Source organism: Aplysia californica, unplaced genomic scaffold, assembly GCF_000002075.1.
Source record: "Aplysia californica isolate F4 #8 unplaced genomic scaffold, AplCal3.0 scaffold00043, whole genome shotgun sequence".
Taxonomy (NCBI): Eukaryota; Metazoa; Mollusca; class Gastropoda; order Aplysiida; family Aplysiidae; genus Aplysia; species Aplysia californica.
The window spans coordinates 1,495,184-1,522,541 of NW_004797313.1; the positions used below are offsets into that span (position 1 = coordinate 1,495,184).

At 39.7% G+C, this 27,358-nt stretch overlaps 1 protein-coding gene across 1 annotated transcript; it reads right to left on the reverse strand.

The window, feature by feature from the left end:
- Positions 1–281: 281 nt before the first annotated feature.
- On the reverse strand, positions 282–13,857 carry LOC101855546 (trypsin-7). The gene is made up of 9 exons (XM_013079188.1): positions 13,772–13,857; positions 12,043–12,064; positions 8,722–8,839; positions 6,268–6,365; positions 4,780–4,872; positions 3,307–3,464; positions 2,024–2,166; positions 1,397–1,451; positions 282–478 (listed from the first exon to the last, which is right to left on the reverse strand). Exons 1-9 carry the CDS (start codon positions 13,812–13,814, stop codon positions 282–284), a joined length of 927 nt encoding a protein of 308 aa, XP_012934642.1. The 5' UTR covers positions 13,815–13,857.
- Positions 13,858–27,358: the final 13,501 nt, after the last annotated feature.

Genomic DNA, 27,358 nt, shown 5'->3' on the forward strand with positions numbered 1-27,358 from the left:
GTCAGTTGGCCCTTTTCCGCAAGTCGGGTTTCACTTAGAGCTGCAATATCGATGTTGTAGCGAGCAAGCTCTTTTGCAACCAATGTAGTTCTTCTTTCTGGTCTGTCTGCCTTGGTGTTGTCCAGCAAGGTGCGGACGTTCCATGTGGCAAGTTTGAGGGCCACCATTCTTTTTCTTGTTGTTGATCGACCGCTGTAAGGGGATCCCCGCCAACCGCGGTGAGCTGGCCAGGGTAGGCTGAAGCAGGCTATTTTTAGGGCACCTTTTCTAGCCCCTTCCTCCTAGGAGGTGAGCAGAGCGAATCCTAAAAAGGGCTGCTCAGACACCCAGGGGGCTGCCGAGCTCCACTGCTGCTTCAGTTCAGTAGAGAGTGACCCATCGCCCTGAGCCGCCTGTGTGCAGGTCTGTGACTGCAGCTCCCAGTGTATCCACACCTGCTGCTTCGCCACTCGCCCATCGCCACAGGACTTTTGTTGCGCTGTAGAAGGAATGAAGTCATGACTTGCGCTTGACTTGGATTACAGTGAGGGAGAGTTGCGCAGGTCGTCAGCCTCACTCTCTCGTCCCGGCCCATATGTAGCCAGTGGCAGGACATGGTCGAGACGACTGGAGAGAGGCCAGGATACAGTGGGTGGTCAGCAGTGTCCTTTGTGCCTCACTGTGCCCTATGCTGCGCTCCACAGCGCTTTGCTGGGTCCGCCTTTCCACCCGTTGAACCCTGGGGGTTTCCTCCGCGCAATCTGCCGGAGCCAGTCTTTGTGTACTAGGGGTAGACATTCCCCGCCCGAAGGCTCACTCACGTAGTTTAGCCGGTCAGCCAAAACCGTTGCCCGGGGTGTGGCCACTGCCGTACACTAGCAGTATCCGTGGAGCCATACGTGAGCTAGGTGCAGAAGTGGGGACCAAGTAGGGTCGTGACCATCCATACAGGATGTGACTGTCATTCACCGTGAGGTACTACCCCTCCCTCTGAACCCAACAAGGTGATAGAAGCAAGAAGAACCCCCTCTCAACCCCCCCCCCCCCCCCCAGGTCTTTCTCCCTGAGATTACCCCCCCCCCTTTCCTTATACAAAAGAAAATTACAAAATAAACGTGCACCTCAACTCATTCATTGCACCCACATGGACACACATTTCTTGAGTAAAAAATCGAGATGTTTGCGATTAAAGGAGTTGCGGGTTGCCTGGAATCAGAAGCACAATTATCGAGAAAAAGGCCGCCAAAGTTTGATGATGTCCAAAGTTTAGTCTCCTTGGCAACTGCAAATTTTCGGGGGGGGGGGGTTCTGTGCTTTTGGTCAACTTTTCTTCTATTTCATTATTTTGATGAGCGCCTGATTTACCCACGATGACTCACATGACATACAAGTTTCAAACAGTAGAAAAAGAACGTACCACCGAGTTCCCATTTGTTGTTTCTGAGGAAGTTCAAACCACCGCCGCTGTCAGCCTGCAAAGACAACAACCATCAGTATTGACTGTCTTTAAAACAAAATAAAAAATCTATAGGAACCGGTTATAATGTTCAACATTTGTCTCCCACATTACTCTTTAGTCCAGATTGAATACTACTATTTTGTCAGTGTCAAAAGATTTTGAAGACAATACAAAATTGTTTTGACTGAGCATGGCATTTTATTATTCCAAACAAACAGCCATATGATCTTAGATATTTCTTATATTTATTATGTAAATCAGTGTCATGTCTAATTACAATGATTTTTACTCTTTGTGCTTTAACAAATTCTTTGGAAATACTAGAGACAGATTTATTTTATTTAATACAGTTATGCCTCTTCTGTCTGTATCAATCAATCAATGAATCAATTAATCAATAAAATCGATCCATCAATTGATTAATCAACCAGCCAATCAATAAGTCCATTTTCAATCAATCAATCAACGTTCAGTAAATTAATCAATCGTTCTATCTATCTATCTATCTATCTATCTATCTATCTATCTATCTATCTATCTATCTATCGTTCACCTATCTATCTGTTCATGTGTCTGTAAACTGACCTGGCAGGCGTCTTTCTTTCCATCCGTGTATCCAGCACAGAGCATGCGATTGGTGATATCATAATTTGAGTAGCGTTCGCTACAAAGAGTGTTGGACTTCACAGGTACCACGGCTTGTAAAAGTGCTGTCGAAGTAGGTCCATCTGGTTGAAAATACAGAGATTGGGCTTTTTAAATGACGTCTAATACGCAGCTATGCGAACTTATGATTAAGTTAACTGACAAAAAGGAAAGGAATATGCATTCAAGCATAGGGGGGGGGGTAAATAGACTGATAGAACCCCCCATATTAGGTATACATAAGAAAAGATCAAATGGATAGATTCATTAAAAGATATCCATATCATGAGCAGCAAGGAAACTGCAGAGCTTCGTAAATTGATGCCTACGAAGGATAGTGGGGATCAAGAGGTACGATCGAGTCACAAATGCTCGACTGTGGGAAAGAACAAGCCAGAGGTCAGAAAAGGAAGACATATAGGTGAAGAAATGGAAATGGATTGGGCACACCCTGAGGAGACCCCCGACAAGCAACATCAGGCAGGCTTTAACGTGGAATCCACATGGAAAACGTAGGAAGGGAAAACCAAAGATGACATGGAGGCGAGAGGTACAAGCAGAAATGGAAAAAACGGGGACATAATGGAAACAGCTAGTAAAGGATGCCCAGGACAGGCTTCGCTGGAGTAATGCTGTTGATGGCCTCTGCTCCACTGGGAGTTAAAAAGGACGAGAGAGAGACAGAGAGAGAGAGAGAGAGAGAGAGAGAGAGAGAGAGAGAGAGAGAGAGAGAGAGAGAAATCCATATCATGAATACGTATGCTTGCTCTCAGACAAAAAGATTGTTTTGATGGCATTGTGTGTTATTTGGAGTAAAAGTTTTGAAATGAGTTCTTTGTGACTGTCAGGTTCCGACTTGCATTTTGGAATAACCGACAGCAGAATAAGCTTCATTGCCAAGTAAAATAAGATAATGGATGCAAACGTTATCAAGTGAAGCTAGGAAATTGACCTGTGATTATAGGAATATGAGATCAGCGTCCCACCAATTTAGCTAGAACTTCCGCTGGACAAGGGTTAATTATAAAGGAAGCAGAAAGTGGCGTCGCTGTGAGTAAATCAACATCACAACATTTATTATGTTGTTTTCACGAATACATTGGCGAATGATTATTTAACCTGAAAAGAACTAAAATATCGCTAAAATTACCAAACTAGTGCCGGAAAACACATATCTGCTTTTTTCTGATACAAAGTTGCAGAAATACTCGGACATGCTTCACCTTGATAAATAGCGCCCCATCCTGTAACAATGCCCTTTTCGCCCTCATTTGCGTTTCTTGAAGGAAGACAAATGGGCCAGATTTTATCGGTCTGTTCAAGTGAGGTTGAGACTTGGAAAACTGCGATATCGTAGTCTAAATTTTGATCGTTGTACTTCCTGGAACAAAAAACACCAAGGAATTAATTCAAGGTTGTCATCACTCACTTCTGTTAGTGCATCAATATCAATGTTCCGATCAATGTTCCGTTTTTCAGGAATCGTAAACTTATTATGCGGACCTTTTCTTTTCTTGCACCTGGGGTCAACCCTTTGTGTTTTTTGTCACCAAATATTATTCTAGTTTCACACAATTAGCCTGAAAAACAACAGTAGTAAACAAAAGCAGCTGCCATTGGTATATTTTGGGAGGTTATCATCGTAAACTTCCCAGTAGAGCTCATTGAGCTAAGGTAGAGTTCCAAGGTGTAAAGCTAAAAAAGAAATTCTTTTCCTCGATATTTTATTAACAACTTTTTACAGTTCTCTAGATCGTAATAGTTACATGTGCTCTGAAAATTGGTTAATAAATTCCTATGTTAACAATGGATAGGAATATCATTAATACGATTTCAAAAAGAACCCAATGAACTGCTAATAGTTGCAAGCTTTCGCGGGAAACCACTGAATCGTAATCAGTTTTGTTGTTGTAGAAAGATGGAAAATCGTGTCGTTAAAAAGTTTCGGAACAACCAACATTAATTGTACGACTGATGCCAGTTGAATGCAATACCGGTGTCTGTGGTGTGGCGGTTATGTGCTTCGCGAGAGACCCAAGCTCTATTACCGTGTTGGAGGAAATCGAGTTTCTCGGTCTTTCTACTGGGACATGTTGTATCCATCTCAGCCAGAGCTAGAGTTTGGAAGCCTGGCATCCACCAAAATGACCTACCTTGTGTTTTTATTTGAAAACAAAGTCTCTCTCTCTCTCTCTCTCTCTCTCTCTCTCTCTCTCTCTCTCTCTCTCTCTCTCTCTCTCTCTCTCTCGTTCTTACTTTCTCTCTCTCTCTTTCTCTCTCTCTCTTTCTCTCTCTCTTTCTCCCCCTCTCTCTGTGTTTGTTTGTGTGTGTGTGTGTGTGTGTGTGTATGTGTGTGTGTATGTGTGTGTGTGTGTGTGTGTGTGTGTGTGTGTGTGTGTATGTCTGTCTGTGTGTCTGTCTCTGTCTTTCTCTCGCTCACTCTTTATTTCCTGCATTGAAGTATGCGTGGTTTGGTTTACACCTCACATTGATGCCAGTTTTAAATATCCACAATCATAATAATATTGTCAATTCTGTGCGTTGTGATTTAAAAGGCATAAAACGTACAGTTAAGGTTTTTTTTAAACTCGCATTTTTAAACCAGTTTATAAAATAAGTAGGAAGACGTACATATTGTAAACAATGACATAAGAAAAATGAAGTATTGAAACACAGATGATGTGGATGTTCCTTACTCGTGCTCAGTCTTTGTGCTGAACTCGATAACCGTCCCTCCAGATGTTGTGTGACTTCCACAGCGAGCCGTGAAAAAGGCAGAGTGAATACCGCTGTAGGAAGAAACACAAACAAAAAATAAAATATGATGTGATAGTTACTGGAAAGGGGGGGGGGGTATTGTTCCAAAAATATCACTCTGTCCATCTTCATTCAGAGTAGTAGCAGCAGCAGCAGCAGCAACATCAGGAGTAATAGCAGCAAAATGTATCATTATTTTCATTAGTAGTAGTAGAAGTACTAGTAGTAGTAGTAGTAGTAGTAGTAGTAGTAGTAGTAGCAGTAGTAGTAGTAGTAGTAGTAGTAGTAGTAGTAGTAGTAGTAGTAGTAGTAGTTGTTGTTGTTGTTGTTGTTGTTGTTGTTGTTGTTGTTGTATATAGAAGCGTGTCTGTATTAGTGTTACATCTATTCAATTTCCATTTTAATTCCATCTGATCGCCTATTTACAAGATTGTCATACTAGGTATTTGAAATCATTTTGTTTACAACTTTCTATCTATAAGACGCTCTCCGCGTTCATTTTGACACCTATTCGAAAGGGCACAACTTTACCTTCCATTCATGTGAAGTCCCTACAGCTATATTCTGATACCTAATTTGTTGTATTGCCTTATCTATACTTTCATAGAAGTTCTCTTCCTCTGTATTATCATGCTTTGATATGTGTGCTTATAATTGTAATGTTTCTGTGTGAAAAGGTATTCCCTTCGAGTGTAATTACTCTAACTGAAACTCAAAAAGAAAAATAACGTTTATGCTCTCAACCGTTGCTCCATCAAATGCAGTTCCCATACGGCTTTTGTAGTTTTTTTCCTTGAATATAATAGCATAGTTTTAATTCGTGTTTTGAGTGAGCTTTCCTTTTTATTTATGCACCTCCTGAAAGACCCACTACGTATTAAATTTTTCCAATCTAATTCGTGTACAATGTTGTCTAGTTTGTGTTTATGATGCATTGTCTTGGCAATTGATTCCGATTAAAATCAGCAGCTGGTTGGCGAAAGGGCGACACCTGTTGCAGATGGTAGTCCCTACCAACCTTGAAGTTCAGAGCTAGATCTTGAACACCCTCCCCCTCCCCAACCCCACCCCCCACCCCCCACCCAGAAATCCCGCTTTTATCTGGGAAAGTATTTTCACGTTTAATGCTATCTTATAAAATTACATAAGTGGTTTCACGTTGCCTACTCACTGCCGTTTAGTGTAGTTTTCTCTGCTAGCCTCTGTCAGGCCAATAACTATAACCAAGGCAGTGGGGGCTATAGCAGGATTTATGGCGCCGCCAGTTCCCAAGACGGTCCCCTCTTTGAGAGTTACGATAGCATCAAATTTACATACTCCGACCCAGGGACGTCTACTTTTATCCTTGATTGTAGATGATGATGATGATGAAGATGACGTTGTTGATGATGATGATAATGAGGATAGTTATGATTGTGACGACTTACGAAGTGCAATGGGCCGCGGTAACAAAGAACCAACGACCAGCTGAATTTCGGACCAGACTGCCCCCACAATGATGGTTGCTAAAAATCATGAGACTGCACTGTTTGGGAAAGAAAACAGTCATCATCAATAACACAAATATACAACGTAACATTTTAATGACTTCATGACACTGTATAATTATCAATTCTCATTGGAGTGTAGCCATACATTACGTCATTTGATGCCAGAAATTCCCCCGACTTTCGTTCGTCTCGCTGCTTAAAGAGAATGGGTGTTCCTTTTCTTCAGTTTTAAAGAGAGATTCAACAGTCTCCTCTGATTTAGTTCCTTGCCGTAATGATTCATATGATCGCAACCTTTCGTTGAATCTTCAGCACTTTTAACAGTGACCGACTCCTGTGGTCCCACGGCTACCAAGAAAAGACTTGCTCGTCCCACGGTCACGAAGTATGACGTCGTGAGATTGTGAAGAGGGACTAACGGGCGAAAATTGCCTCATTTGCATACTTACAACCGTGCAACGTGTGGAAAGCCTCCTTGTGCGCGTGAGCCATACAACATGCCGGGTAAGTGAGTATTTATTAAATGCGCTCCCCCCCACACTCCGGCTATTTTTTCCCCACCCACGTGCGCCAGCACATTATGATGCAACCTGTGTAATAGTGAAGCAGCATGAATGAACATATTGCAGTAATGCTTATTTACTAGAGGAACCATGATGCCTTTCTTCCTGTTTTATCAAGTAAATGGTTCCACAGTCTGAAGGATGCGTTAGACCATTCATTCAAAAATAACCCAAAGTCTTGATACTCCCTTTTTACTAATTAGGCCATAGTTAAAGACAAATTGAGAAGAAGAAAAAAGAGGACCGAAAGCAATATCCAACTGCAACCAATTATTACACAAAGGTCATGTTCCTTTTTTGCCATTGGTCATCTCTGCGATATGTGGTCTGTATTATCGCATAACATCGCATACGTAAAGTATCGTGCGTGCTCATGCTATTCACGTTTACACTGTGCTGGTTCTCGTATACTCTTGTGTTTTGGTGGAGGGTGTAGTTCCTGAGACGATGTACCCCATTTGCACCGCTATTATACGGGCAAAGTCCTCATTATTCACAAGTTTTGGGTTTATCAAAGTAGCGAGAACACTTTAACGTGAATAGAATTACAAATACATTTTGGGACGGTTTTTAGGTTTGTTTGTTTGTTTTTGTTTGTATTTGGCATGGACGTCTCCTAGTCAGTTAAGAACAGTATCTTACAAGCCTATTGAAATGTGAAGGACTTCTAATAAATTGGTTATCTCCCATAAAATCCAGCGACAAAGGAAAAGTACTTCTAAAGACCCATGTTTTGCTTACGCTGCAGAAGGTCTGGTTCGGGATTCACATTAAAGTGGTCAACAATATCATTATCTCCGAGTAATGCCAGATGAAGAGGGTTTTTTTTTCTTTATCAGTTTACATTGGTTTTATAATTTTATATAACCTAGATACTGAGGAGAGAGAGAGAGAGAGAGAGAGAGAGAGAGAGAGAGAGAGAGAGAGAGAGAGAGAGAGAGAGAGAGAGACAGACAGACAGACAGACCGACAGACAGACAGACAGACAGACAGACAGACAGACAGACAGACAGACAGACAGACAGACAGACAGAGACAGAGACAGAGACAGAGACAGACAGACACACACACAGACAGACAAACAGACAGACAAACAGACAGACAGACAGACAGACAGACAGGGGAAGAGGGAGAGAGAGGGGGGTAGAGAGAATACACAAATACTTTCAATGAATATACCTGATCTGGCTTAATCACATAGCTTTAAAAAAGTATGGATCGAGCAGGATCTTCTTGGATAAGGACAAGAAATTTCGGAGTCCCGTACGGAAGTTTTGCACGTTTAAAAAACCCTTGCCTGTTCTAAAATCAAAAAGCGTAGGCCCTTCCAGCCACCATCTGGGAAAAATTCAAATTCAATTACAACCCAAAACTGAAGCCACTTTAGCCAGAGTAATGTGTGCCAATATTGAGAGTACATTTGAAAACAGGACATGGCTGCCTATCCGGTCATAGGGATAGTTCTACATTCTATGTGGATGAAATTGCCTTAGGAGCAAAACTGAATGTTCCACAGTGAGACGAAGATTGTTCTATTATTCCCTGAGCTCTAGCAGGAGTACGAGGCACAGACAACAAGGACAACATTACGGAAGGCAAAATTTATCAGATAAACATAATAACAGCATAAAATCTCTTTTTTTTAAAGACCCCTCTTCTTCCTTCCTCCCCCCCCCCCCTCCCCCCGGCCGCCACCCTGCCAAGAAAATAATTATAATGGTAAAACTATAATATGAAGAAAGATCTCTACAAATGACGAAAGTGGAGGGGCTCCTCCAGAAATCGAATAAAGAACATGTAGAAATGAGCTATGGAGCTAATTTTGTACCTGATGACCCCAGGAGTTTCGTTTGGCTTCTTGACCTCCCACTATCCGAGCAACCGCGTTGAGTTCATCCTGGCCATTGTTTGCTATATTGCGGTTCCCGCAGTTGCTCCACGCACGGCTGAGAAAAGTCAAGACAAAAAGACTGTTAGCCCTCACGATAGGGCGTTGGTCGTCTCAAGTTAAGTCTGAACCAGTCCTAGCTAACCTGGGCGCTATGGCTCACAAGTGGGCGATTTGGTCATTTTTGTGAGGTGACGGTTGTTATTTATTGCCCTGCTTGAAAATACGTGTAATTGGGCAGCAGGAAAATGTTAGCCTCTTAAAGGTAACAAAACAGGGCTGGCTATAAAAAGATGACAAGCGCTGGTGTATACGCTACAGGCTGAGGCATTGAAAAGGTGACGTATATTGAGCCTTCGTTTAAACAATGTGGGTTATCTGGAAAATGGACTTCTTCTTCCCGTCTTGGCTGGGCCAACTCTCACTGTATAAATAAATAGAATAACAAATTACATTTTTTTATTGATCCCCATATGGCAATTTGGATTAAAATGGCAAACATACATAACACAAATTATAAATAAATACGTCCATAAATACATACACAAATACTTAAATACACAGTATCGCACCAAAGAACAATTTCACAAGCATGCCTCTCATTGCTGGTCGCCACTGTTTTTTTTAGTTAGGGTTGTCGTGTCTTGCTCAAGGACACACTCAAGTGACCACCCGCCTAAACACTGTCTCATTGCGTGCTTGGCATTACTTTTTGAGCCTGAACTCACTTCTCATTTAGCCACCGAAGTACCATGCTGGCATTGATGAATATTACTATGTGTGTTGTATAATAATGAAGTGTCAATTTTTGTACGAGTAGAATTCTTATCTTTTGTCTTACAGTCATAAGTCTTATTAATTATTTCATTAAAGACATTTGGTTATGTAAAAAATGGGTAGTGGCGAGTGCACACACACACACACACACACACACACACACACACACACACACACGCGCGCGCGGGCGCGCGCGCGCACGCGCGCACGCACACTTAAACACACACCAATACACACTCACACACATACACCTGCACATATTACACAGACGAAAGAGAGACAGACAGACAGACAGACAGACAGACAGACAGACAGACAGACTGAACAGACAGACAGACAGACAGACAGACAGACAGACAGACAGACAGACAGACAGACAGTCAGACAGTCAGACAGACAGACAAACAGACTGACAAACAAAGACATAGAGAGATGGAGAGGGGCAGACTGACAGATAAAGGGAGAGAAAGTGTGTATATGTGTGTCTTTGTGTGTGGGTGTTTGTGTACGTGTGTTTCTGTCCGTGTGTGTGTGCGCGTGCTTGCATGCATGTGTACTTATTGTGTCCCAACTTCTACATTACAAAGATTCACTTTTGTTGCCATTTATTCTTTCAAGCAATGAATTGTTTCACTTCTCTGCACCACTGTAAAATTTCTCTCTATAAAACTTTTTTATTACTCTATTTATCCATTTATAAAACAGAATGCATGGTAATATCCAAAAAAGCAGCAAATCCTAGTTGTAATCTCATTAGCAAAGGTGAAAAGATCAAACAAGTCCAACAGTTTAAATATTTAGGATATATGATAACATCTGATGCCAAATCCTCCGCAGAAATAAAAGGGAGAACTGCAATGGCTAAGGCTAGTTTCAATAAAAATGAGCCCAATCCTGAAAAATAGAAACATATCAATGAACACCAAAATGAAAGTCCTGAAATGCTATGTTTGGTCAATCCTTCTATATGGCTGTGAATGCTGGACAATCACTAAAGACAGTGAAAATAAAATAGAGGCAACAGAAATGTGGTTTCTTAGGAGACTGCTAAGAGTATCGTGGAAGGAAAAGAAATCAAATGAGGTAGTGCATGATGAAGCCCACGTGGGACGCTCAATGTTAAAAACAATCAGGAAACGACAAATGCAGTTTTTGGGACACCTGAATAGACATAAGGGTCTTGAACATCTAGCTCTCACTGGCAAAATTGAGGGCAAGCGAGGCAGGAGTAGGCCCAGAACAACATACTTAGGGAACCTTTATATGTTGTTGTTTTTCCGATCAACAATCACCGCAAGTTTTATATTACTTCCCTCCTCTCGCCTACGTCTTACCTTTCAAAAGTTTTAAAGCAATGTGCATTTTGTTTCCCAACAAAAGCGCAAATATTCGTATCCAAGGCTTATTCGTACAACCTCAATGATTTCCTCCTAAGTTTTAACTGACTGCAACAAACTTTTCTCCTCCTGAAACCCCCCCTTCCTTCAAAATATTTTCAAAGCAAGACGTGAAAATGAAGAAAAACTTAGAGTAACGCTTAGATATCTATCACAAGAAAAAAAAAAAAAGTTCAATCCGTCATACTTTTTTCCAGTTCTGATTGCTTCTTTTTGCATGCTTTGACCTGTTGAGCTCTTCTTTGTACCATGCTTACTTTCGTTTTTAAAAATAATTTTGGCCGTGGTAAAGATGCGCACATTAAGTACCTGGCCTTGCTATCATGTTTGTAAGTTGCTTTGAGTACTGAAGTGAAATCAAGGTTGGTCCTGTGATGAATCACCTAACGATGATAACAAATCAAATTACATTCGGAATCAGAAGTCCGTCCATTGTCTAAAAAGTACAATAAAGAATATGGGAACAAAGAAAAATCTATCTCGAGCTGTAACAAATCATTCCCTGTATCCATCTATCTATCTATCTATCTATCTATCTATCTATATCTATCTATCTATCTATCTATCTATCTATCTATCTATCTATCTATCTATCTATAAATATATCGAAAAACGAGCGATCGATCTATCGATCGTACGATCTATTTATTAATTCCATGATCTGTCTTCATCTTTCTAGTAATTCTGTGTAGCGCCTATGGTGTAGCGGTTAGGCACCTCACCGTCGCACATGGGAGACCAGAGATTGATTTCCAAGTTAAGAGTATCTCAGCTTCTGCTGGTATCTTGTATCTCTCTCAGCCCGGAGTGACCCTGACAAGCAGGGTCAAACCTAAATTACCTAAATTGTGCTAATGGAGACGTTTGTTTTTGCGTTCATGCATATTTGTGTTAATATCTGTGTGTTACTCTGTGTGTGTGTGTATTTGTGTGCTATGTGTATGTGTTTGTGTGAGCATATGTACGCGTGCGTGTTTGTGTGTGTGTCTATGTGTGTGTGTTTGTTTGTGTGTTTCTTTGTGTGCGCATGTGTACTTGTGGGAATATTGTGTTATCATTTGGGGTGCGGCGGGTGCGATTTTCTTACTTTTCAACAGCAGCTGTGCAGCCTGCAAAAAAAATCAAAAATAAAATATTGATAAAGACAATGTTGACATAAAATATTTTGATAAAGTCAATAAAACAATACGTCAGTCTACTTTTATGCAAACAGTCTCCTTTTTACGCATATTTACTATTCTGCTAGGTTGAAAACTGCAGGGTACAAGAAAAAGAAAATTTGACCGAATCGTAAAGAAAGCTAGCAAGATCTCTGAACTTGTTTTTGGAAGAACTGGTGAACTGATTTTAATCATAAGTGTAAAATAAATAATATCAAAATTTTTAACGACACATGATACCCCCTGTTCCCACAAATTTTAAGATAACGTAAGAAAGATACAAAAGACGTTTCCTTCCATCTGCGATAAGGCTTTTGTCGGATTGCACATGAATGTGCATTGCTGTTTGATTTTTTAATGCACATATACGGATATATTCCTATACGATTCAAAAGAATATGAGATAAATTCCTGCTTGTGATTTGAGAGATGCAGCTTGTTTGACATGCTGTATTGTTGTCATTTTTATGTCCTCTTCATTGTGGATTCTTTTTATGGGAGAAAATAACGCACAATTTGAATTTTATGTACATTTTACATGACAATGTGTATTTATCATTGCTGAAAAGCCAAGGAAAATTTCCCTCAGGGATAATAAAGTATCATCTTATTATTAACGTATCTTTTAAAAAAAACTTGTGCATTAATTCTTAAACAACTGAAATCTCAAGACTTGTGTTGATTGTGTTTTCCTAAGCATGCTTTAGAAACAACTTAAAAGGAAAATAAAATTACTGGATTAATGTAATGAAAATACTGAACGCCATTATAAATGCAAGACTTTGTTCGCAGACTCTGTACACGTTTGTATCAAATGAAGATAGATTAAAACAAATAAAGTAGGTTTTTTTAAGTTATTAATTTCCCAACAAATATGGACCATTTTTTATCACAGACTTCAAATAATTTCAATACCTTATCTTCTTTCTTTCGTAGTACCCCTTCTAGACAAATGAAATGTGCAGATAAGCACAAGTGGAAACATAATTTTTTTTATCTCTCTCTTAGTAAACCTCAGCGTTAACATGTATTGAGATCAAAAGACTTCTTCACAAGGATATTTAAAAATTTTGAATGTTTTGTTGAGAAATTCTAATTCACTTCCGCGTCAGTGCGACCTCTAATTGCTGCAGATTTGTAGGATGACTGAGAGGTTCTGATTTTTTTCCCGTGCTATTGCGCACAGTGGATAGATCTACGGCGCCGTTGCCGTGTATTCGTCAATAGCAGTTCTAAATAAGGAGTTCTTGTTTTAAGTCCTGGATAACTACTCGGCACCTCACATTGATGGAAGAAACATTGTAAAGAAATAAAAATCAAAACTGATCCCTAAAATGTCCGGACTTCTGTTTGGAAAGAGTCACTTGTTATGTTCTGAGTTAATTTAAATTGTTTTCGCGAGTAATAGTGAGACAAATCAACACACTTTACCTAAGCGCGTGTCACTGTGCTGTGATGAAAAATACTTCTAGGAAATACCAAAAATCATGCATGGACGTGTGAATTAACAACTACTCGCCTGTCTTTAAAACTCGTGGCGATCAGAGCATAATATTTAATTTTGGCTTTTATATAGTCTTTTAAAAACGTTGCAGTTTTAATAGCGTTCAGTGTATCTTTTCTAACAATACAAACAAAATGTAAAGCAATTGTTACCTATAACAGCTACCAAAGCGACGAAGATGACCCAACCAGACATGTTTGGGTGTAACGTGGAACTAAGTGCACGTATGGTGACGTAGAGGCTGGTTTATATAGAATTGTAGACCGTGAGAAAAGTAACACTAATACGTCTGTTATCTTTGAAACTGTTCAGACAACATAATGTTTCGTAAAAGAATAATAACACAAGTAACTTAAAGGCAGTGTAGATTTACGTAGTTGAAAAAATGGGAAAAAGGAATGCTATTGAAAGATAGGAAACTTGTATCTCAGTTTCCTCATGCAGGAAATAAGATGTCGCCTTGGCCTTTCTACAGCTCTGGTGTTGATTACGTAGACAAATTAGATCTACAATGTCCAGTATTTTTCACTTGTCTGTGGGTAATGTAAAATCTCTAACTCTGTATAACACGACTCGTTTGGAGACTCATTCCAGACATACAGTAGAAGCACCGAGGATGAATAACAACTTGTAAAGGTTTAGTATCACTTGAAAGAGGTGAGCATTCTGATCTAGATCAATCGCTCCTCATCAACTCTTAGTAGCGTATAAAATTGTTTACGCTTCTCCTTACCAATCGACACAAGGTATAGCATTTAGGATGTGAACAGCTTCGACCTAGCTGTCAGGCCCAAACAAGGCAGCGTGTGATAAATCATCCCACCTGACAAACATACGGATAGTACTCGATCAAACATTTTCCCATTGAAGAATCGAACTAAAAACCTCTATGTTGTTTGGTGAAGAAACTGTCAATGACATCACAGAGGCTGGGGCTGTATATTGGTGAACGCCAGGTTTACAAAATGATAAAAGTAAACTACAATGACAGCTTATCGCAGTAGTGTTATTGTAACATTATGAGTGAAAGAATTCCTCTCCATACTTTTAAGAATGGCGGGATCATAAGTTGTCTGTTTTTGACTGATTGGATACCTAACAATGTAAATTCAATTTCCAAACTGCTACTTGCTAAGTATGTTACAGTGCTTATTTGTAAAGTGTATCTATGTGGATGCTTATGCGACTTCACAATATCACCATTTCACAATACATGTATGTATAGTGTGAATAAAACTGATGACAAAACACCCCCTTGGGGCCCTCAAGGATGTGTTTAGTCACTAAACACGAACGATTGCAAAATGTACAACAGTAACATGAAGTTGATCAAATTTTGCGGAAGAATCAATTATAATTGGCCGCATGCAGGCAGACCATAAGGAAACCGCTTACCGGAATTTTGTACTTAAGTTTTCTGAATGGTGTGAAAATCATAAACTGCTTTTAAATGCAGAAAAAGTCCACTTGTTGACTTTAGAACAAAGAAACTGCCCCTGCAACCACTAGAAATGAAAAGTGAAAAAGCCGGGCGAGAGTCAGATTATAAGTATTTGGGGTGTTACAATAGACAACAAACTCAACTGGCGTGTCCACACTTCTCATCTGCTTAAAAAAATGAACAAAAAACCATTTTTTCTAAGGAAGCTCATGTATTTTAAAGTTGATAAAACCTTGATGTCCATATTCTGTCATTCAACCATAGAAAGTATGATCAATTTCTATATAACAGCGCAGGCCGAGAACACAAGACAACAAAATAAAGAAAAAAGGAAATCGATTAATACGGAAAGCATGTAAAATTTCAACATCTACATTCCCCTAATTGGATGAATTGTACATAACAGCTTGCACTAAAAAAATTAATTCCATCTTTTTAGTTAACAAACATCCCTAGTTCCCTCAAATAAAGACTTCAGTCGGAAGTAAAATACCTAGGCTTCTGATCAAAGAAAGATGCAGAAGGTCAGAAGGTCATTTTTACCACCACCCATCCAAATTCTTCCATCTTAACCATCTTGTCTTAAATATTCATATGACCTTAGAGCATGCATCAGAAAAACATTGAGTATGTATTTAGCTTAAGATTTTTATTGTCTATGTTATTGTTCATTTATATTATGCATGTGATTGTAAGCCTGCATGTGTGTGCATATTTGTCTCTGTGTGTGTGTGTGTGTGAGTGAGTGAGTGAGTGAGTGTGTGTGTGTGTGTGTGTGTGTGTGTGTGTGTGTGTGTGTGTGTGTGTGTGTGTGTACGTGGTAAAACATCAAACCAATGTGCCAGAACCTGGACAATAAAGATGTATCTTATCTTATCTTATCTTATCACCATGACCATAATGTTCATTCGAAAGTTATAATTCTGTCCCTCGGGGGACTTTAAGGATGCAGCTCATTAAACATACAATATCCTATTTCTGTCTCTTGAGTCAATGTCGTTCTTTCTGCAAACTGCTGAAATGGCATTTGTTAAGTGCTTGATGCAGTTCCCCAAGACACCAAATTACCCAAAATACAGACTGAAACAGAGTCACCAGAACCCAACTACCGCATTTTCCAGCCCTCTTGAAAATTTCTTCAGCGTAAGTCAGAGGTCGCATTATAAAGTGTCTCACATAACTAGTGATCTGATTCAGTTTACCGACTTAAATTCTAAATGGAAAGTTGGTTCTAAAATAAATGTACAGTTAAGGACAGATGCAGAAAATAAAATTGCGAAACAGGTTAGTTTTAACACCGTTTGAAATACTGTAAAACTTCTTAAAAGACCGGGCAGCTGAATGTAGGTTAACGTCCATCTCCAGCAGGACCGAGCCAAATAAGAAAATTCGTGTTGTCTTTCCCAAGGACACTACGTCGGACTGAGCTAGGCACAATCTGATAAAGTGTAGTCTCACGTTGAGACAACAGGTGACCAGATAGGTCGTGTAATGGTTATGGGTTTGTTTTCATTTTTTTAAAAAGAGAAAACACTTCTTTTTCTAGGCTACATGTTGTGTAATCTCGCGCTAATTTAGCTCATGATGTTAAAACTACATGTAATAAATGCAAGAGGACAGGCGTGGGAAAATAGGTTGTGCATGGAGAAGACAACAGATAGAAAATCGATTCAGATAGCATAAAGAATTTTAAGAGACAAGGAATACTGCCCTACCCCTAAAAGTAATCTAGTTAACTTTCCATTCAAGTCTGTTTCGCGTTTCTGTTATCTTCAGGTATGTTTAGTTTTGGGTTTTTTTTCTGAATTTTAATTTCTCTCTCCACAATAAATGTTTGTTCGTTTGTGTTTTGTGAGCGTGTGTGTGTAAAAATGTTAAAATCATATATCTGCCTGTTAGAATCTTGAATAATATCAAAGAAGGAAAAGTTTTGACCGTATGACTTGCTACAGAAAATAATGTGCAGTCCTGTTTCCGTTCCACTGAATATATCACTTGAATACGCATGTATGGTCTCTGGCCTCTGTGATACAGGTGGTAGAGTAACAATGCCAACGTCGGTCGCTTGATAAAAGTGTGAATTCCAAAATATTTCGAAAACATATTTGTTTTCGTTTTGTTTTCATATTTGATAGTGCCCGGTGAGATTTCCGTCCCTGTTCAACTATTTTTTCATTATCTCAACTCCAACGTGTGATCTGACGTAATACGAAAACCATGAATAAACACTGTGCCCCAAAAGTCGCCTGATGAAACGGTGGAATTCACGACCTCATCAGTCGGTTTGTGACTCGCGGGGGCTGACCGTTGTCGCCGTGAACACCTCGTTAGACCATTGAAATATGGGCAACTCAACTGGTCGGACGATATTCACAGTTTCCAGGCCGAAGATTATAGTTGATGATGTCGACAACATGCATTTTGCGGGAAACCCTCTCTGTCACATGATATTAAAGAAAAAAATAAGAGAGTGTAAGCATGTTTACAAAAAAAAAGTTAAAACAACATTTCACTTCTAACAACTCAAAAATGACGCGGCAATACTTAAAAACTATAGTTGTAGACGCACCATGATGGGCAAACATTCCTACACAAGACACGAACCCAAGTCAGTGTGTAGACAAACTGAATTCTTTTTACACTCGTTGTGACAACCACGACTTCTCCGACCAGCTGACAACTGTCAAAGAGACGATTCAGAATGAAATTTAGAGATCACATTTTCTTCCATGATTTTGCCAAAATTCCAGTCCACAAATCGGTCAAGTCGAGCAGACAAAAAGAAGTCCAAACTGTTAATTAAATGCAATATGAAGCCTCTGATATGCATAAGAAAGAGCGTACACTTACACACAATTGGAGAAAGAAAGATAGAAGGAGAGAGAACACGTGAATAAAGGAGCAGGATTTCATAAATTTCATACAATATCCCACTCCCACTTATGTAAGAATAATAGATGTTAATGTTGTTAAGATAAAGAATAGCTTTGTTTCACTCAGTCTGCTAATTTCATACTCAGTTTTATATTGGTCTTTTAAAATCTTTTGTACTACAGTATTGCGTGCTGTCATTTATTTCTAAACATACCAGGGCCTCTAAAAAGAGAAAACGCACTCCATAATAACCGTGAATACTACACGGCGTTTCATAAATCCTACTGATGAAATCGTGGATTCCACAGATTATGGAATTCACGACCGCACCCAACGAGATTTGAAAATTCAAGTCGTGAATCCCACTTTTTTTTTAATGACCATCTACGGTAAAAAAAAACCATACATACTGTAGTATTATTTCTAAAAGGTACTAGACTAGATTTGTACATTTAGTTTATGACTTAACCGTCAATGACGGAGAAAATAAGTTTTTTCACTCTTCTGCAATTGTGTTTTTCGTGTGGCTCGACCCCCTGAACCCGCAATCTCACCATTACAAGTTCAGTAACCTAACAACTTGGCTGCCGACGCCACCATTCGCCTTGTACCAGCACGGAAATAGTAGACGAACCAGTAATCAGTAGAAAAAAGAATCTTCTAAGTACACAATGAGTAGGAAAAGAACAACAGTTAACTTTTGCTTTTAAAAAATCCTGGGTTTATTTGATCAGAAGATAAAAAGGTGCAGAAATAGGTCGGTATCTATAACCGAGCTTTATGTATTGTAAAGGGCTCTAGAAGAGCCCGTGCCAGCTGCATCATCGCCTATCTCACCCAGGACCAACAAACACTTCTCCCTATCCCAGACTAGTTTCTTTTCATCGTTCAAAAGTCTTTTCAATTTTCTGTTCATCATTCTCTGTGACTTTTCAACAAGTTCTACGTAGCCTTCCCCTTCATCGCATAACCTGTGGATTGCAATCTAACACTTTCTTTGTTATATAGCTACCTGACTTTCTGCTCAATTCTACCCCCTCTACTTTCTTCTGCCTGGTTCTCCTTTTAAATACTTCCTTGTTTGTGACCCGTTATGTCCATCACGTTCTGAATAAAAGTCTCATGCACTTGCTTGATGCTCCAGCATTTAGTAAAGAGTGCTTGGGGGGCTCTCGTGGCCTAGAGGTTAGGGTGTTGGCCTCTCATTCAAAGGTACCAGGTTCGAATCCGGATAGCGACCGAAAAATTTTCTTCTCTAAATTTGTCTCCTTTCACCTCATTTCCTGCTCTCTAGCAATGCTCTATCGTCTGCTTTCGTCTTTCCTTTCTGCCCCCCACCCCCTCACCTCCTTTGCCCCTTCCTGTGGGCTCAAGATTCTTTCTGCAGCCTTTCTACTGCTACTCCTTCGCTTCTTCTTCTTACTGCTGTCTTTCTGCCACACCCCTGATCTTCTGGTAGGAAAGATCTACACCTAGCCTTCTCGGACAAGGGCGAAAAATCTCGGAGGGCCCGTGTGCAAGTTGCGCGCGTTAAAGATCCATTGATGGTCTAAAATCGATAAGAGTAGGCTTCGGCAAAATTCAAAATTTCCTACCAACTGAAAATATTAGGTGTGTCACGCGCGCTCATATGACCTTATGCAGTTGCGAGCGCCGTAAAACACTTAACAAAAACCCAAAAAAAAGAGTGCTTGAGAAGAACCCGGGCCAGCTGCACCACCAAACAACCCACAAGGGGCAAGCCAGCCCAGTAGTTTTCTGTCTACAGCTTCCGAGGGTCACATACCCCTATTGCCAGCAAAGCTTAAGATAACGATGTTTTTAACTCTATCTTTTTAATCTGTCAGAGCTTCATTGGTTTTACTATACAGCCTGCACTGGTCAGGGACAGTCTGCGTTATGTGACCGACTAGTCAGATGTTTGCTTAATGAAAAGAATATGTCAATCTATAAGTATGAAAAAGTCGGTTTGAACTGTGTGTGAGTTTTGAGTGTGGCAACATCAGCCAGGCTAAATGGAAATCTCGCAGGTCTGAAAAGAAACAGCCAAAGAGCAAGGAGACCTTGTGATGATCTGCACGAATCTTCAGGGTTCACTTTTGGCACTTTCTATCAATTCCTTTTGCTATTATTTCAAAAGCATAGGCTAGACATAATCTTTACTGTGACCTCTCACGATGCCAGTATTAAGACACGAGGCTCAACGTGGTTTGACTGCGAATGAAGTCACAGGTTGTTTGGTGGAATGGTTACTACATACAGGGACTGATGTGTTTATCAGTACAAAAACACATCTGTCTAATGCCATGAGTGCATTTTTTACCAAAGCAAACGTCAAAATTGAACACATCTTGTTAGAAGCCACATCTATATGGAAGAGAAAAGTATGCACAGCAGCATTGGGCGTTGCCTTAAAAACATGTACACACAAATATGCATCGCATTAAAATATCTCGAAATTTTTAGAACTGCAATGATATATCAACGGAAGACCCTATAAAGTGAAATTTGTGGATCGCATTTTCTTCTAGGATTTTGCTAACATCGCAATTCACGGTACAGTCAGGTTAGATAGACAAATAGAAAACCCATTTGTTAATGAAATATAGAGCCTCAGAAATACGGAAGATGGGGAAATTCTTTATAAATGGAACTTTGACGATGAGGGGGGGGAGGGGTCCAAAGTCCAGGAACAAGGAAAATGTTAATAACAGTCCCCCCCCCCCTTACACACACACACACACACACACACACACACACACACACACACACACACACACACACACACACACACACACACACACACACACACACATTGTATCATTCTCCTTTTAAAATCAGGAAAATTAAATTTCAGGTTTTGAGGGCCTTAAAGCAGTAATACACGCACCGTCCGAGCGTCATATATTTGATGACAATTCCCACACTAGGTCGCACCTGGTATATTATTTAATATAATGCTACTAATTTTAAATGCTCCATTTTCATCATAGCAGTATGGCTGTGTGTTAACCTGGCTATGAATGCTGGTATGTGCATGTTTGTACTTGTATGTGTGTATGTGAGTGTGTATGTTTGTGTGTGTGTATGTGTGTGTGTGCGTGTGTGTGTGTGTGTGTGTGTGTGTGTGTGTGCGTGTGTGTGTGTGTGTGTGTGTGTGGGTGGGTGGGTGGGTGGGTGTGGGTGTGCTCGGGTGAATTTATAGGAATGTTTGTTGACATGCATGTTGAAAGTATTTAGCAGTAGCGTAAGTATGAATGTGGGCATGAGGGAATTAATAACCACAAACACACACATTTAAAGAAAGAAAGAAAGAGAGGAAGAAAGAAAGAGAGAAGGAAAAAAGAGAGAAAGAAAGAAAGAGAGAAAGAAAGAGAAAGAAAGAAACTATAGATGTTTATAGTAGTAAAATAATGGGTAACCTTCTGGTTTAGTGAGTGTATTAATTTCACACTCAGTTTTAAATTGGTCTTTTAAAATCGTTTTATAACAGTATTGTATACTTTCATATACTTTTAAACGTAACTGGGCCTCTAATAGAAGAAAACACTCTGCCTGATAACCGTGAATACAACGCGACAATTCATAATGTCCACTGATGAAATCGTGAATTCCTCATTCACGACCGCATCATGCGCGATTTAAAAAATGATATCATGATTCCCACTCTCTTTTTGAGAGAATTAACATGAACGGTAAAAAATTAACTTTAATAATATTTTTCTTAATATAAATAAAGACTTATCCTTTTAGTTTATTTCTTGAACGCCAAATGACGGAAAAATCAGGGCTTTTTTCACTCTCCTGTAAAATTTGCTTTGTGCGGTATTCACGATTTCATTAGGCGACCTACGATACCTGGTATGAGAAGGCAAGAATACGATGAACACAGAACAGAATAAAAACTATTCTTGCATTTATACATAAATGTTTTTAAATGCTAAAGAACCATCAAAAACATTTCCAGGACCAGCTTGTGATAGTCACCATGAACCAGTCTCATGTATAATGCATATGAAATTGAAAGAGAAGCTTTAAAAAAATATATAGTGGCAACCAATAATTCAAATAGATCTTTTAAAGACAAATCAAGAATGGAAAGAACGTTTTTCATTTGATGTTCGTAATTTATTTCAAGCTCAAAAAATGCCTTAATCGTTAGAATTACTGTTAAAACACGAAGGAGTCAATAAATAACGTTGTGATTAAAAATATTCCATCAAAATCTAAGAAAGGAAATGCAAAATTTATGATACACAATATAATAGAACTAATTAAAGACAGACAGACCAGAAATAGACAAATATTTAACGTTGCAGGGGAAATATAGGCACAATACTCGAACACTCAAAGCAGGACAACAGGAAGGCGCCAGCTGTTAGTTCTGAGCCGATAAGAGATAAGATTGTAAGCGAGGGATTTAACCTCCATGCTGTTTTGCCTTACGATTTGTTTCCTTTGGTTTGGTTAGATTCTTTTGCTTCGAAGGACACAAATCATGTACATGTGTAAAGAAGCACAGGTGAGTCCGTGTTCCTGGTTGTTTCAAACGTTGCGTTACCACCTGGAAAATGTTTATACTTTTTAATCTATTCATATTTTCACGCTTTCTTTTTAAATACTTGTTGCACTGTCTTTTCAAACATTGAACCCTTTATAATGCTTTTACAATGTCTGGAAAATTATTTCGATCTATTAACTTGTCGCGTGTCAAAACTTGAGACGAGCGAGAAGACCGAGAAGCTGACCTACTTCTCGCCGAGACCGGTCCCGGTCCCGGGAACGAGAAATACTTCCCGTCTCGTGTCTCGAGCAATACTTTTCGTCTCGTGACCAATTTCTCTTCTCGCCCCGCTGTTCGAGCCACTCGTTCAGCGAGAAGGCCGGCCGTGGCCGAGATTTCTCTTCTCGCCCCACAGAACGAGCAACTCGTTTAGCGGGAAGGCCGATCGTGGCGGGGATCTAAACTTAGAAACTAGGCTTGCCCTGTTGCGCAGGCGCAGGCGGTGAAGGAAGGTAGGGAGACCTAGGCCTAGGCCCTGATCAACTCCCCCCTCGCCTCGTCTCGCCACCCTCTCCCCTCCCTTTCAGTTTCACACGCAGGACGGTACGGTGATGGGTGGCACTGTCTGCGTTGTCATTTCTCGCCTCCCACTCTCTCACTCTCGTTACTGTTACTCGTAATGTCAAACCAACGAGCAGTACCACGTCTCGGTACCGAGCAGTAGTTTAGTGCCCAAGAAGCGACGGGAAGGGCGTTTCTCGCAAGAAACGAGTACTCGGCTCGTCTCGTGCCCGCCCCTAGTCAAAACAGCAATAGACGAAAGACTGAGATAGGAACAGGCAGGATGTCGACGACAAAATCAGGCACAGACTAACTATTTGATCTGATAAATATTTTAGAACAAAGCAAAGAAGGGAACGTCCTATTATTTTGAACTTTGTGGACTTACAAAGTTTCTTACAGCATAGATCGAAAGTGCATCTGGAAAATTCTTGCAATTTAAGGCAGCCCAACGAAAATAATACGCTGTATAAAATCATTATATATCATAGAAAGCTGCTGTGTCCTAGTTGAATGAGATCTATCTACACCTTCTACCGTAAATATTGAAGTTAGATAAGGCAGCATACTACCTCCTATGCTTTTTGGAATTGGGATCGGTTTTGTAACAGGACAGAGCAAGACACTGAAACAGGCATTAGGTGGACAAATGTTAAATATTTTGGATTTTCTATTTTGTGGATGACATCTGCCTATCAAACAAAACGAATGGATTAGCGAGAGCTGCAGAAAAAGTTACCTTTATAATAAATGTTTCCAGAACAGAAGTATTGCGATTATCACCAAACACTACTCCCATCACTCTTTATTGAGAAAGTTACTTGGAAAGTATCTTGGAAGCATTATCTCCATAACTGCAGACTGCATTGACTGCGTCCACCAAAGAATTAGAAATGCATGGATCACTTTTGTAAAATTGGAAACCACTTGGAATTCAAAGATCATTTTACTGAAGACAAAATTGAAAAAGATATTATAGCAATGATTTGGCTGCACTGATGTCTGGTGCGGAGATATGGAAAACAAACGAAGTAATTCAAGGAAAACTAAAAAGCTTCCTAACAAAATGTTTACGAATTTTTTAAAAAAATAAAATAGAATGAATAATGAAATGAAATGAAAAAATAATGAAATGTTGGAAAAATCGTGAATTTAAAAAATCATAAAAAGGAGAAGATGGAGATATTTAGGACATGTTTTAAGAATGAAGAACGCATGGTTTTAGGAACGAACTGGGAAACGAAATGGTAGGCCGGCTGGAAGTTTCAGAAACGCAATTAGTAAGGAGGCAATCACCCTGGACCTGCATGTGCGAGATTGGAGAGGGTGGTCAGGAGCAGGAAAGCATGACGTCGACTGCTCTTCGCCTTACGTACCTGACGGTATAGGGAGAGAGTAAATGAATAAACACCTTTTATAATCTGAGCAATCTCAATATAATTGGTCACAGCAAGCCCATCCTCTTTACCCGACACCACTTGTGATTATTTTGGCAGCAATGATTGTGGTTTTATCTCTATGTTGTATTGTATTGTAGATGGTGCCTTTGTTGTTGCAACGGCTGTGCTGTTTGTGCCGATGGTGGTTTTGTTTGATTAAGGTATTCCTAACTTTATCACTGTTGATATTATTGTTGACACTGTTATTTATCTTGTTGTTGATTAATTGTACTGCGGTGTATTTTGATCTTATGTAAGTCAATGTGGTAATCACATATGTTTGAGTGGTTTGAGATGAGGGCTGTACAGATCATAAAAAACTTACGTTTAACGGAAAAGAAAGTTAGAAAGGGGTCGCCTCCTCTTTTTTAGTTTTCTTTAAAATTATCCAGTGGTCCAGTTAAATTTGTGTTATTAGAGTTCTACTGCAGTGTGATAACCCGAACATTTTATGGATCATAGGTAGCTGAAAAGTCTAGCTACGGGCTACATCTGGAACATACATAATTTGTTATCTACAAATCATGACGCATCCAAAAAGCGCAAATAAAGTATGCACGGAGTACAGGTAGACCAGAAAAAGCGAGAAGAAGAACCCCCACCCCAAACAAACAGATAAACAAACAAACAAAAAGCTGAATCAAAGCAAAATAACATAAATGAAATAAAACAAAATAAAGATACCAATATTGTTCAGAGGCGAGGAGTAATTCAGTTGCGACCAAACGTCATTTTGTAGTCATGGTTAAATGAATGGGTTCTTATTAAAAAGTAAGGCTGTAAACGTAAGCTGTGTTTCATTTTTTTCGGAGTCGGAAATAGTGACAGGTGACTACTGCAGATAAGATGTGTGTTTCGTCAAAGTCTGATTCAAAATGTTTCAAGAGCTTTAAGTGCGTTTTAATAACATGAATGTAATATGACGCGCAAGTTCTAAAAAAAAGGTTCACACTTTTCCAAAGTCATTTCAGTATCCTTGTCTTTTTCGTCTTTTCTTTCAAAGCTGAAGGACTCTTTAGCCATCGCTCCGACCTCTGTCTCCTCTTCCGTAAAAAAGTTGTTCTGGAGCGGACATTACGACTTTTACCAAGTGGGAACACCACTGTACTCTCCGAGTAAGGGTTCACAAGCTTCCAATAGTTTGTGAAGAATAAAGTCTCGGGCTCTGGGTACAACTTCGAGGCTAGAGGTTTAATTGCCACGAAATGCTCGTGCTAACCCCCAAAAAATGAAGAAAACAAAACAATTGTTCTCAATTTTTTAGCAAAAAAAAATTATAAGCAGCTAGAACCAAGAAGTGGACGGAAGCAAGATTGTGTCGATGTGCGACACGTTATGTCAAAGCAGATTTTTTTTAACCAGAGCACTTTCCAATATTTAAAAACTTTTTTTGCGTGAGACTTGCAGAGCTCTAGTCTGCAATGATTATCTGAATCTCTCAATTCAATACCAGGCCTGCCCTTCTTTGTGTTCCCCTGTTAGATCTTAGGAGTAGTTGACTGCTGACTCAAACCCGCAACGCAGCTGTTTTTTTTACGTATGTAACCGTTTTTCCTATTTCGTAGGGCCCATTGCCTTCTGGCAGCTACAATCAGATTTCGAAGGTATACTGTATTGTTATACAGACAGGTGTATTGGTAAAAACGAGGCAGGAGGAGCAGTGGAGTGTGGAGTGGTTGTCTGGGGTTGTTATGTGACTGTTTTCCTCTTTAAGCAGAATCGGGTGACCAATAGGAATTGACCCGAATAATTTCCGTTGTGAAATTTCACACTTTTCAGACGTGTCTTTGATCTGTCCCAAAAAGTCTCTACTTATTCGGATCGTGGTCGCCCACGCCCAGTATATATGACAAATCTGGCAATTCGTGACAAATGACAAAGTCCATGTCAGTTGCAAACAGAAAAAAAATTATATTTCCCTTTCCTTTCAACGATAAAACGTTTTCTTTGCATAATTCCAAACAGGATTTGTTTTCTTTCAGTTTTAAGGCTAAACTTTCTTTGACAGACCTAAATCTCTTATCTAGTCATGTAACATTGCCAGACTGAAATAACTGGGATTCGAAGTCAATTTGTGTTAATTTCTATTCATGTTTTAAGTGTGTACGCAGCTTTTGCAGAAACTCCAAGCAGTAGGTTTCCGGCACGAAGCCGTCTTTACATGTCTCTAATACTTTTGCGAAAGCTGTTGACATTTTTAAAGTACAGATTGAACATCAAAATGGATGGTGGTTAAATTATATCAGTGTAGAAGAAGAAGAAGAAGAAGAAGAAGAAGAAGAAGAAGAAGAAGAAGAAGAAGAAGAAGAAGAAGAAGAAGAAGAAGAAGAAGAAGAAGAAGAAGAAGAAGAAGAAGAAGAAGAAGAAGAAGAAGAAGAAGAAGAAGAAGAAGAAGAAGAAGAAGAAGAAGAAGAAGAAGAAGAAGAAGAAGAAAAAGAGGAGGAGGAGGAGGAGGAGGAGGAGGAGGAGGAGGAGGAGGAGGAGGAGGAGGAGGAGGAGGTGGTGGTGGTGGTGGTGGTGGAGGAGGAAAAGAAGAAGAAGCAGGAGAAGAAGTGCGTTGCAGCCATAGATGTACTAGATACAGTACGCCCCTCTCTCGCCTTGCTGCGCGATGGCCACATTTGACAGCGGCGCTCGCCATGTTTTTTGTGGCAAGTTGTGTGAAGGAGTCCATGCTAAAGCAATGGGCTAGGCACGTTTTCTCTCTTTCTCTCATACGCGACAGGCAAGGCTTGGTTCTTGTTGATTTTTTTTTTACATGGGCGCCGTGGCGTACTATATCTAAATTACTAAATTGCAATAATACGGCGTTCTTTCTACAACTAGATCTACAAAAAATGTATTATTAAATAGATAGAGATAGGGGCTTTTTAAAAAAAAGAAGAAAAAAAACAACCTTTATTTCTTCATCAGCACGAGG

What these genes read in the sequence shown, in the direction of transcription:
- LOC101855546 (XM_013079188.1), bottom strand. Translation starts at nt 13,814, where the DNA reads ATGTCTGGTTGGGTCATCTTCGTCGCTTTGGTAGCTGTTATAG. An exon ending in TGCACAGCTGCTGTTGAAAA is followed by an intron (nt 8,840 to 12,042) that starts GTAAGAAAATCG and finishes GACTTTTCTCAG; the next exon opens with CCGTGCGTGGAGCAACTGCG. An exon ending in ATGGGGCGCTATTTATCAAG is followed by an intron (nt 2,167 to 3,306) that starts GTGAAGCATGTC and finishes ATTTTCAACCAG; the next exon opens with ATGGACCTACTTCGACAGCA.